Source organism: Branchiostoma belcheri, unplaced genomic scaffold (assembly GCF_001625305.1).
Source record: "Branchiostoma belcheri isolate BF01 breed outbred unplaced genomic scaffold, Haploidv18h27 scaffold55, whole genome shotgun sequence".
Taxonomy (NCBI): domain Eukaryota; kingdom Metazoa; phylum Chordata; class Leptocardii; order Amphioxiformes; family Branchiostomatidae; genus Branchiostoma; species Branchiostoma belcheri.
This window is the reverse complement of record NW_017804187.1, coordinates 674,301-686,575: the sequence shown is the minus strand read 5'-3', so window position 1 is coordinate 686,575 and position 12,275 is coordinate 674,301. Positions and strand designations below refer to the sequence as shown.

At 43.5% G+C, this 12,275-nt stretch overlaps 1 protein-coding gene across 1 annotated transcript; it reads left to right on the top strand.

Annotated features, from left to right (window-relative positions):
• The first annotated feature begins 5,071 nt into the window (after positions 1-5,071).
• LOC109481295 (scavenger receptor cysteine-rich domain-containing group B protein-like) lies at positions 5,072-12,275 on the top strand. The gene is made up of 7 exons (XM_019783829.1): positions 5,072-5,494; positions 6,370-6,517; positions 7,334-7,467; positions 7,784-7,844; positions 8,311-8,616; positions 10,411-10,716; positions 12,208-12,275. The coding sequence occupies exons 1-7, from the start codon at positions 5,141-5,143 to the stop codon at positions 12,273-12,275; spliced, it is 1,377 nt and encodes a 458-aa protein (XP_019639388.1). The 5' UTR covers positions 5,072-5,140.

Genomic DNA, 12,275 nt, shown 5'->3' with positions numbered 1-12,275 from the left:
ACCAACCGGGCCTGGAGGACCAACGACCCAGCAATACCGTCTCTTCCCATCTCTTCCAGGTTCACCTCGGTTCCCAGCCAACAGCCTAAGCAGACATTCAAATCAACAAAAATATGGCATCTAAGAATGAGTGAAGTTATAGAGAATATACTTTCGATATCCTGCATTCACGCAAAATGTTAATCCATGCCCGCATCATACATGCAAATGCAAAACGAAGCATGAGTACATGCACATGTACAGCCTCACGTGAACATGGACCATAGCAGAAGAGACTGGGCTATATTGCTTACAAATCTGTTCTTAATTTCACCCAAAGGGAGTTAAATATTGTTTCGGTGTTTGTGTGTGTGTGTGTGTGTGTGTGTGTGTGTGTGTGTGTGTGTGTGTGTGTGTGTGTGTGTGTGTGATCTATTCACAAAGTAATGAGGAGAAAGTGCATCTGTCATATAGTTATTGTCTTTTTCTTTGTGGATTCAAATTAATGCTGAAATCAAGATTAGAAAAACAAATACAAAAGTGTCATCTCCCTACCCCCAAGAGTCGTGGGCAGTGTGATCTTATTCGCATAATTTCCGGTGTTGGAGGCAGATCTCTTAGCCCGGTGATGCACTTCAGCTCCGTACAGAAAGGTGGCGCTTTTGTCACGCCCCTCGCGACCGTCGGGGCTCTGCTGACTGACCTGTCAGATACACCTAATTAACTCTGTATAGATTAGATGGCAGTGTCGGTGCGTGGTTAGAAAACCTGCCTGTCTGTGAAGGTTAAGTCTCGTTCGACAGGACGAGGGGTTGGCGACGGTCCAACTCAGCCTACCGTGCATTTTGAACCCGTCTATCGGGCCTGCAGTTCCAGGCTAAGGGCCGCGGGGGACACATTTTCTACTGATTTCACACGCGTACACTCATGAATAGTTATCTTACTGCGTGTCAGGGCGTTATTATAATCTTCTGAAGTTAGATTTGACATGTTAAGGTGCACAATGCAGATATGTACAAGACTGTGTCGTAATTAATTCTAAGTTAAGCGCTATCCACATATTAGATAACGCCGTGTTTCTCTTTGTAAATGTGTCTTTATCGGCGTCATTACATAAATACTTGTAAAAGTGAAATAAAGCTAGAATCATGCAAAGCTTTAAGAACTTGTGGACTTATAACAGTTTAGTAGCACCAGAACATTTATTTTAACCTTGGTTGTTTTCTCGGAGTTGGGGGGAAACAATCGAGAAGGAAACTGCGTACATTCCATTTCCTCCACAGGTATTGATCTTATCTGGCCTTTTTTGCGTAAGCACAAAAATACGATAGAAATGTTCAGTAACACAATCTGCTCCCGATTAAATTCATTGCAATATGTCATGCAATGTCCTAACCTACCACGCAGGGCCATTGGGCTGAAAATATAACTGCTAGGAGTTCGTCGTATACTGACAAAAGTGTAAAATGCGCCACATGTAAACATGCGACATACCTGCACGTCAAGGTGTTCCTTCCATTGTTCTATCTTCTGCAGCTGGGATTTCAGCTGCGCATTCGTTTCCTTCAGGTGCGTCTCCTTTTCTTTCAGGTGCGACAGCTGGGCTTCCATTTTACTGAGGTCTGCCCCCTGCTTCACAAGTACGAACATGGTGGCGAAGCTCACAATCACGGCTGTAGCAGCCACGATCAGAGATCCGACTATCGCCAGCCCGGTGTGACTTCGCTTGTCACGCCCGTAGGTCGTCTCGTACAGTTTTTCGGAGCCCATTCTTAGATATTAATATTCCCGCTCCAAAAAGTAAATATTCGCCGATGTACAGACAGTCCCAACCTGTACAATTATCTACCTGCGACTGACTGAATTAGATCATTATCACTTGACTTGATTTGAACCCAGTTCTGTTCTCTCATTGGTTGTAAATTCCCATTAACTCATACGTCAGTCTTATTTGGACACTCGGAGCTCATCGGAGACCTTCGGATCTGAACCGAAGTTTGCCGAATGGGGCCGATTCGTGCCCGATGATTCCCGATTGCCACTATCATGTCGCTCGGCACAGGGAAGGAATACCGATGTAATTGGTGCCTGAGGGCCGGTTTGTCGGATTGTTATCGGGAAAAAGATATCGCTTTAAACAACTTAAATCCCTTAGTTTGTGAATAAATTCTTAACGATACGATGAAGAGGTATCCTTCTAAAGAATAGAAGTAGATTGTGTGGTTCCTGCAAACAGGTTTTGTAGTTTGGTTTTTGCTCTTATTCTGTCAACAATACTGGGGTCACTGGAGCCAACAAGAGGTCGTGTTTTGTCTGTTTATGTTACAGACGGAGTTTCAGCACTGTACGATGATCTTGGTAAATATTATGAAGAAGGAATGCCAAATGTAAGCTAACACACTGGCTACAAAATATTATAATAACCTGACATGAAAAAATCTTGCATAAATCATGCAGGGCATAATGTAGTCTTAAAAAGAGCAAGACGAAGGTTATTGACCTACATGTACAACAGCTACAGTATCTGATGAGTGGACGTGACGGTTTTGCCCATGTTCACATTTTAAACGAAATTGTCCTATCCGTCGGTATGGTCGAGCACAGCAATCGACAATATGAAACAAAATGTTGAATGTATTCAAAACCATATTCCACAATTTCTTAACCTAACAATAAGGAGTATATTTTAAACTACATGACGTCACGTCCATGGTAGCTGGGAGAACATCGGTGACCGTCGGCTCGTGCCCGACAGGTGACGAGTACAAACCGAAGTTGTCCGAATGGGCCCGATGATTTCCGACTGCCTTGCCGAACAACAAAAATAATTAGCTTGTCACTTGCCTGGGGCTCAGTTTGTCCTCTGATCTTTACAACTCAAAACTATCGTATTTATCACCCAAATCGCTTCCCTTTCCTAGATACTGGTTTGTTCCTTTTGACGCTGATAATAAAAGATGCGAAGTATGGAAACGGACACTGTAGTTTGGTTTTTGAGCACATCATGTGAACAACTGAAGCTGCCCTGACTTTTGAACCCTGAGGTCAGGGAGGACCGGTTTTAGAGACGCAAACTTAGGCGTGTTAGACCATTCTGTTTATACAGAAATTACTGATGCATGAAATGGCCCCAAAATACAAATTCAGCGTTTTACTGGCTCACGATACGGTGAAACATATCTAAAACCTATGATATGAGCAAAACACAGAAGCATGTCATCCATATGATCAAGTCAGTGGCGTAGTGAATTGTTAAATCCTTCGTAGCGTGTGTAGCACCTAACATCGTGATCCACGGTGCCTTTAGAACTAGGATTCTTCTTAACTGTATCTTTTTTGGTTCTACTCTTGGCCGAACACGTCCAAGGTACATTTTCAGACATTTATACTTCAATGACTTTTGTATAAACACACCGCGCTGAACCAGTACAAAGTCGGTAACGATGGGCCCAAATTAACCCCTCAGGCTGGAACAATCAGCCGCTCACTGCGCGTCTAAAACCGGTTTTACTCTCCGAGCAGAGGTTTGGGGTTTGGGGATATTTTTGGCGTGATTTTAGCCTTTTTTGTATCGAGGTTTCTTTTTTGCACTGTCTGGATGTGTGATAATCCACCACAGTAAAATGGATATCCCTGATGATAATTTGATGGTTCCCAGGGAGGAGCACTGCCCCATTTCTTGAAAAGTTTTGCCCCGCCTTGGGGTGAGTGCGGGCAGAGGTTGAGTTGGGTGAAAAAAAGAATTCCAGTGCAAAAAAGAAACCCCGATTTTTTAAAAAAAAAGCTAAAAACACACCAAAAATAACCCCAACCCCAACCTCTGCTTGGAGAGTAAAACCGGTCGGCCCTGACCCGAAGGGATATGCTCACAGGTCAGAGAGGACTGGCAACTACTGTCTTATAGTAGTGTTGTCATGATAAGAGCTAGAAGTAGTATTAGCTACAGTAGTATTAGCTTCTAGATATGGCAACAAAAAATTAAAAATCACATTGAGACAAAACTACTGAGGTTTAGTTGGTGAAATAGTGATCCTTTTCAAGATTGGAGGTAAAACTGAACCGCAGGCATTAGTAGCACTATCTACACTTGTGTTCACATATTCTACCCAGTGATTGTCTCAACTGTAATCAATATTGAGCTCATTGTCCTGATCGGTTTGCACTCGTTGTCTATCGGGCACGAGCCGACGGTCTCTGATGGTCTTGACTTCAGTTTTTCGTCCAAGCCGTAAGTTGTAGTAGGACTAAATACGTCACTTCTGCTCAAGAACTGCAGAAGACAAATCTGAGGTCAACAACCTTCACAAGGACAAGCCACGGTTCTGCCTTTTGCTTTTTTATTTTGTCGCTCTTTTATATAAATCTAGTCTAAACGTATTTAAGTATTGTAGATTCCTTCCCTCTATTACCAGGCCAAACCCATTTTGTTTTGCATTTTGTCCCCGTAAGCTTTTAATGTCATTTAACAAATAAACCAATCTATATACTTGACTGATATTTGTTACACGGCATTTTAAACCAAATCTAGATCCTTCTCACTGTTCTCTCCACATACTGTTTCCAAAGATAATCTCACAGATATGAAACTGTTTGTTACAACATGTCTGTTAAATACTAAGGTAACAAAACACGACCTCTTGTTGGCTCCAGTGACCCAAGCAATTGTTGACAGAATAAGAGCCAAAATTTAACTACAGAATCTGCTTCCAGAAATCAAATGTTCTACTTCTATCTTTGAGAAGGACACCTCTTCATCGTATCTTTAAAAACTTCAATCCACAAACTAAGTGATTTGAGTTGTTTAAAATGATATCTTTTAGTAAAGACAATCCGGCCCTCAGGCATCAATTACATCGGTATTCCTTCCTTGTGCCGAGCGACATGACGATGGCAATCGGGAATCATCGGGCACGAATCGCCCCCATTCGCCAACCTTCGGTTCGGACCCGAAGGTCTCCGATGAGCTCCGAATCTCCGGGTATGGCTAAAAATAGGAATGACGTATGAGGAAAAGGTGTTTCTAACCAATGAGAGAACAGAACTGGCTTTAAAGTGACATCATCTCTTTTAAGTCAGTTAGTCGCGGAGAGAACTTCGTGTAGGTTTGGCCTGCACGTAGAGAGCCGCGCATTTACTTTCTTTCGGGCGGAAATATCTAAGAATGGGCTCCGAAAAGCTGAACGAGACAACTTACGGGCGGGATAAGCGAAGCCACACCGGGCTGGCGATAGTTGGATCTCTGATAGTAGCCGCGGTTGCCGTTAGTGTGAGCTTCGTCACCATGTTCGTACTGGTGAGGCAGGGGGCGGAACTGGGCGAAACAAAGTCAACGCTCTCGCGCTTTAAGGAAATGGAAGCCCAACTGTCGCACCTGAAGGAAACGGAAGCCCAGCTGTCGCACCTGAAGGAAATGGAAGCCCAGTTGTCGCACCTGAAGGAAACGGAAACACACCTGAAGGAAATGGAAGCCCAGATGCAGGAGATGCGCCAGTGGAGAGAACACCTTGACGTGCAGGTAAGTCCACCAAACACTAGACAGTCTTGTCTAGGACAGGCTTTTAATAGTTCGCAACAAACGTACGTCTACGAGTTACATTTTTGGCCCAATGGTTCCGGGTGTTGGCTTTTGTTAGTACGGTTAAAGAAATATTCCAATGCCTTTGATCGTATGTAGATTGTGTTATGTAGCATTTCTATCCGTACTTTTTGTCTGGACGCTGTGAAAAGCTCATCAAAATGTCATAAGCTGACGCGTTGTCTGCGAAGGTAATGAACTGTAATCGGGTTCCTGGTCGACTCGTCACCTCAGATGCCCCGCTCGAGAACAGACCACGCTTAAAACAAGATGTAGCTCTTCTGATTATGAGTTGTCATGCGTTTACCTTTTCTTTAAAGATTATTTGAGCTTTATCCAATTCTTAAAAGTTTTGAGTTATTATCAAAGGAACAATTGATGGAGAAAAACGAATTAACGCTGTAATGTAGGTTGAGCATATAACTTTGAGAAATGATGATGGCGCCTCGACACGCAGTGGAAACGTATAGCGCAACTTACAATTGGTTAAAACACAGACTTGTGCATAATTGTATTGTACGTAGGACTTACCAATCTGTTATTATGCTGGAAAAGGCATGCATAATGCTTTTACACGTAGTAAGACAAATTCAACCGTGCGCGCACGTGTGCAGTTAGGATATCACGTTTCCCCTGCGGTCCTTAGTCTAGAACAGCAGGCCCGACAAACAGCTTCAAACTGCACGGTAGGCTGAGTTGGACCGTCGCCAACCCCTCGTCCTGTCGAACGAGACTAAACCTTTACTCACGGGTTGGTTTACTAATCACGCACCGAACAGTACAGTTAATTAGGTATGTCTAATGTCACCCGACAGGTCAGTCAGCAGAGCCCCGACGGTCGCGAGGAACGTGACAAAAGCGCCACCTTTCTGTACGGAGCTGAAGTGCATCATCGGGCTAAGAGATCTGCATCCAACGCCGGAAATTTTGCGAATAAGATCACACTGCCCACGACTCTAGGGGGTAGGGACATGACACTTTTGCATTTGTTTTTCCAATCTTGATTTCAGAATTAATTTGAATCCACAAATGAAAAAGACAATACATATGACAGATTCACTTTTTCCTCATTGCTTTGTGTATAGCTCACACACACACACACACACACACACACACACACACACACACACACACACACACACACACACCAAAAACAATATTTAACTCCCTTTGGGTGAAATTAACAACTCAGTGCATGTATGTAAGCAATGCTGCCCAGTCCCTTCTGCTCCGGTCCATGTTCCGGTGAGGCTGTAAAGCATGACTTCCATCTCCCCTGATACTTGTCCACATGCTTGTGACGTGAGGAGTTGTTAGTCATGCGTCAGAAGGCCACCTGGAGTCCCACACCTCCGGGTCCCTGAGCCTCTGCACTCTGATATCAGCCTGACCGGACATTGCCTCACCTGATTGTAAACCTCTGCAGAAGGTTCGGCTGGGCAGCTCGGAGCCTGCAAGAGTCTGTTTTTCTTAGGCCTGTGGGAACAAAATTTATCGGACATTGTAGGCTCCTTTCTACAATTTCAAAAATCAAATTTGATCTAGGAAACCAAAGCTTACACTTTTAATTGGATTCCGTAATATTTGTCACACAAGGAATAGTTGTTCTCCGTTGCCATGTTAGCTGTCCCATACGCAAGCTGGCCTCATGTCTTTTTACTTCTTCTTTTTTTTTGGTGGGATAACATTTTGCGTACCTGCAGTGTATCGAAATTATATTCTCTATAGCTTTACTTATTATTGGATTTCATATTTTTGTCTATTTGAATGTCTGCTAAGGCTGTTTGGCTGGGAACCGAGGGGAACCTGGAAGAGATGGAAGAGACGGTATTGCTGGGCCGGTCGGTCCTTCAGGACCGGTTGGTCCTCCAGGCCCCACTGGCCCAACCGGTCCACCTGGTCCTCCTGGGTCGGTAAGTAAAACTTGGTGCGCACTTACGGCAAATTACTAAATACTTGAAGTACAGACTCATGCACTTTTCGGACCAGAACTATGCTCGTCTCCAGTGTAATTGTAAACCTTAGGTATACTAGTATTACTACTAAACTTCACTCCTTTGAAACGCTAATCATGTGACACGACCACATGATCAAGTAACTGGGACAGTAAAAATTAAGGCTAGAGGTCTGGTCACAAATCCATCCATGCATGTAATGCCGTACTAATGGTACAATGACAACACAATCGCTTTCAGTATAGAATAACTGTCATATTACATGTTTTCACAGTGCTGCTGTTCCACATCGAGCCCGCCTACTGCAAACCCCAAACCCCCTCCCACTATCCCTGGTAAGAACCTTCGGTAATCAGTCACCTGCCAAAAGGGTGTTCTTGGAGTAACATTTCGATTTGCGATCAGCATTAAGGTAATCGTTTGTTTCGATTACACCCTTGCCAGAAGAGACAACAATAAGGACAACTGTGGATTTTCAGACAACCAACCACCCAATGACAACAGAGGATCCGATCTCTACCCAGGGTGGGTTCTTGTGTCACATTATATTTTACCTATTCGCTTGTCCGTCTCAATTACATACTAATGTACATGTTTTACATCATGAAAGTTGATTTGTGTTGGTAGTTACATGTTTAAAGACTTTTTTCCAACATAGGTGATAATTAAGCTGAGAGGCTTTAACAGAGAGTCGTGTTGATAAATTTTCTATTATGCTGGTCTTGTTTTGATTGTTGGTAAAAGGTCACTGCTGACAGAAAGAGACAGGCCTTGCATCAGCTCTATTGCCGTGTTTTGTAGATATCCGTCTGGTCGGTGGATCCGGTAACCACGAGGGAAGGGTGGAAGTGTTCCACAACGGACAATGGGGGACCGTCTGTGACGACTTTTGGGAGCAGGCTGACGCGGAGGTGGTGTGCCGCCAGCTGGGGTACCCTGGTGCTGTGAGATCGACGTCTCGTGCCTCCTTCGGGCAGGGGACCGGTCCCATCTGGCTGAATAATGTAGGCTGCAGCGGAAGTGAGTCACGCCTGCAAAACTGCAGCCACGGTGGATGGGGAACTCGTAACTGTGGACATCATGAAGATGCGGGAGTCGTCTGTACCGGTGAGCGAAATCCTCGCCGTAAAATGCACTCAAATTATACTCTCCAAGCAGAGGTTGGTGGGGAGATCGTTACCTTTCTATATATGCCCCGTTTTTGTTGCTAACCCCACCATAGGGGTTGGCGACAAAAAAATGGGGCATGTAAAAAGGTAACGATCTCCCAACCAACCTCTGCTTGGAGAGTACTCAAATGAGCGGTACACGAAATTTGTTTGACGGGAGATGCCCATCTTCAAAGACGGTTAATATTCCCATGTTTACCATGCCCCATATTACATTATGTTATTATAATATATAATGACCCATCTCATGCATCCATGAGGTGTGGTTTACTCGAAAGCACGTCAATGAAAAAATCCTAAAACATTAGAAGAACAGTAAGCCCTGTACATACAAAGGAAATTAGAGGGATCTCTTTTCCAGAAAGATCGATTAAGTCGCTAGGAGTATATTTTGGACATTTGGTAGAAGAATGTAATGAAAAAAACTGGTACGAAAAAGTGAGAAAGATTGAAAACATACTACAGTCGTGGTTAAACCGAAATCTAACACTATATGGTAAGGTTACTATACTTAAAACATTGATTGTATCACAAATAATTTATTGTGCCACATCACTTGTTGTACCAGAGGATGTAATCGTCAAACTAGACAGAATGTTTTATCATTTTCTGTGGTCGGGGAAAAAAAGACAAAATTAGGAGGTCAGTAATTATATCAGATTATGAGAATGGGGGAGTAAAGATGCTAAATATTCGTTCGCAAATCGATGCCTTACATGCAAGTGTTATTAGACGTATAATGGGCAGTTCTGTGGGTGATTGGAAGATAGTTCCACGTTTATTTATTAACGGTTTTGGGAAAAACTTCCTTATTCTAAATATGCATTTTAAAGACAAGCTTTACTGTCCTAACATGGAACACATACCTTTGTACTACAAACATGTTATCATAAGCTGACACAAAGCGATAGGCAGAAACATGGTAGAACCCGAGACCCCGGGCGAGATAAAAGGACACATAATCTGGGGGTCGAGGTTTATTGTATGTAAGCAGGGGACGAAAAAACCCACTTCACTATATTCTACAAACACTGGATAGATTCAGGAGTAGTACATATAGATGACTTGCTAGATGATAATCAATGCATAAATGAAACACTTTTAATAATATTAAAGAGAAAATGACTACAAGAATTATATATCGTAAAAAGAGCAATCCCCAAGAAGTGGTTAACGTTGTTGCATATGCATGACCCAGAATCAGTAGTACAAAAGGTAGAAATCACTAATTTTTCTCAGTATACCTGTAAATATTTGTATAAATTGTTATGTATAGACAAGGTAGAACATCCACAAGCTATAAGAAGTTGGGCCAAACAGTTACAGCAGGATCCCAGCTCTCTGAAGGTTCCATCGGGAAGGAAAGAACTCTTGGTTTAACCATAGAAAGAAAATTGTCAAACTTTATGTACAAGTTTCTGCATAGAATCCTTCCTAATACAGTAATCAAAATCTCTTTAAATGGAAATTAATAAGGTCACCTCTATGTAAAATCTGTTCAGAAATAGAAGACGAAAAACATATGTTCTTTCAATGCAAAAGACTTAACAATTTTTGGAAAAAAATGGAGAAACTACTGAACATTATAACTACTATTAAAGCTGACAGGCTTTAACAGAGAGTCGTGTTAATAAATTTTCTATTATGCTGGTCTTGTTTTGATTGTTGGTAAAAGGTCACTGCTGACAGAAAGAGACAGGCCTTGCATCAGCTCTATTGCCGTGTTTTGTAGATATCCGTCTGGTCGGTGGATCCGGTAACCACGAGGGAAGGGTGGAAGTGTTCCACAACGGACAATGGGGGACCGTCTGTGACGACTTTTGGGAGCAGGCTGACGCGGAGGTGGTGTGCCGCCAGCTGGGGTACCCTGGTGCTGTGAGATCGACGTCTCATGCCTCCTTCGGGCAGGGGACCGGTCCCATCTGGCTGAATAATGTAGGCTGCAGCGGAAGTGAGTCACGCCTGCAAAACTGCAGCCACGGTGGATGGGGAACTCGTAACTGTGGACATCATGAAGATGCGGGAGTCGTCTGTACCGGTGAGCGAAATCCTCGCCGTAAAATGCACTCAAATTATACTCTCCAAGCAGAGGTTGGTGGGGAGATCGTTACCTTTCTATATATGCCCCGTTTTTGTTGCTAACCCCACCATAGGGGTTGGCGACAAAAAAATGGGGCATGTAAAAAGGTAACGATCTCCCAACCAACCTCTGCTTGGAGAGTACTCAAATGAGCGGTACACGAAATTTGTTTGACGGGAGATGCCCATCTTCAAAGACGGTTAATATTCCCATGTTTACCATGCCCCATATTACATTATGTTATATAATATCGTATATAATGACCCATCTCATGCATTCAAGGTGTGGTTGGTTTACTCGAAAGCACGTCAATGAAAAAATCCTAAAACATTAGAAGAACAGTAAGCCCTGTACATACAAGCGATGCCGTTTACAGTCGGGACTTTTATAGGATTCTGACATCAATTTCCATCCCCGTGTTGCAGACCCCTGCAGCCCGAGTGGGTACCGTATGCTGAGTCAGGCCTGGAGGAACGTCAACCACCGTGTGGCCTACCCCCTTCGCTGTGACGACGGTTTCAACCGGGAGTGGTACCGCTTCATGGGTCCGGCCGGGACTCAGATGCTGACACAGAGCCCCGGGAGAACCGGCGTCTGTGGCACCGCTGTTCCGATGTGGATGAACGGAGCACATCCGACAGTTGCTGACGGAGAGGTGTCCCGGCGGGCGTGCGGTTACTGGAACCGTAACGCCTGCTGGTACCAAGCAACCATCCAGGTGAAGGCGTGCCGTGCCGTGTACTACGTGTACAAACTGCCCAGGACTCCTGGCTGCTACCATGGTTACTGTGGTGAAACAGGTGTGCCATTTTCTGTCTTATTTACTGTACCTCCATCGTTAGGCAGGATGCTTTTATTTCCATTGGTTAAAGAAGACCGATGTTTTGAAATATATAAATCTCACAAACAGTGTTTTAAGTGCTACCTAACTACGAAGTCACTTCAACTGATTGACGGATATACAAGTATCATTACTTATATATGCATGCAAGCTCATCTGCGTATACATAATACTTTTGGAGTTGTTTTTGTTTAGTGATACAAAAATCACTAATTTTCTTATGAAGTTGTATCTTTTACTTTTTATAGAAGTGACCCACGTTGTTGACTGACTATGACTTTTAAAACTCTTCCTGTTTAAACAACGCGGAATCCGTTGGAAAGCAACATTCGTACCTGGTCTCCAACAACACCATACAGCATAATCAACTGAATTCAACTGATTTAAGATCCATTCCCACTAGGATAACATTATCCGGATCAAGAAGAGTTGATTCGCTTCAATCCGGCTTCGATCCTGCTTCGAGCTGAATCGAAGCCGGATCAAAGCGAATCAATTCGACTCGATCTGGACCATTTTGTCCTAGTGAGAATGGGGCCATAGTGGTACAACAATCACTATGAGATCTTCAGTAGAATAGACGCCATAGATGAGATGGAACAAAAAAGGACAAGAAAACAGAATATACTTCACAATAGTAGAGTTTACGCAGAATGCCGGTTCAGATTTGCTGTAG

Excerpts from the sequence above, each read along its gene's own strand:
- LOC109481295 (XM_019783829.1), top strand. The coding sequence starts at position 5,141 with ATGGGCTCCGAAAAGCTGAACGAGACAACTTACGGGCGGGATAAGCGA. Across the intron at positions 6,518-7,333 it reads ACTGCCCACGACTCTAGGGG|GCTGTTTGGCTGGGAACCGA; the intron begins GTAGGGACATGA and ends ATGTCTGCTAAG. Across the intron at positions 10,717-12,207 it reads TGCGGGAGTCGTCTGTACCG|GACAAGAAAACAGAATATAC; the intron begins GTGAGCGAAATC and ends GGAACAAAAAAG.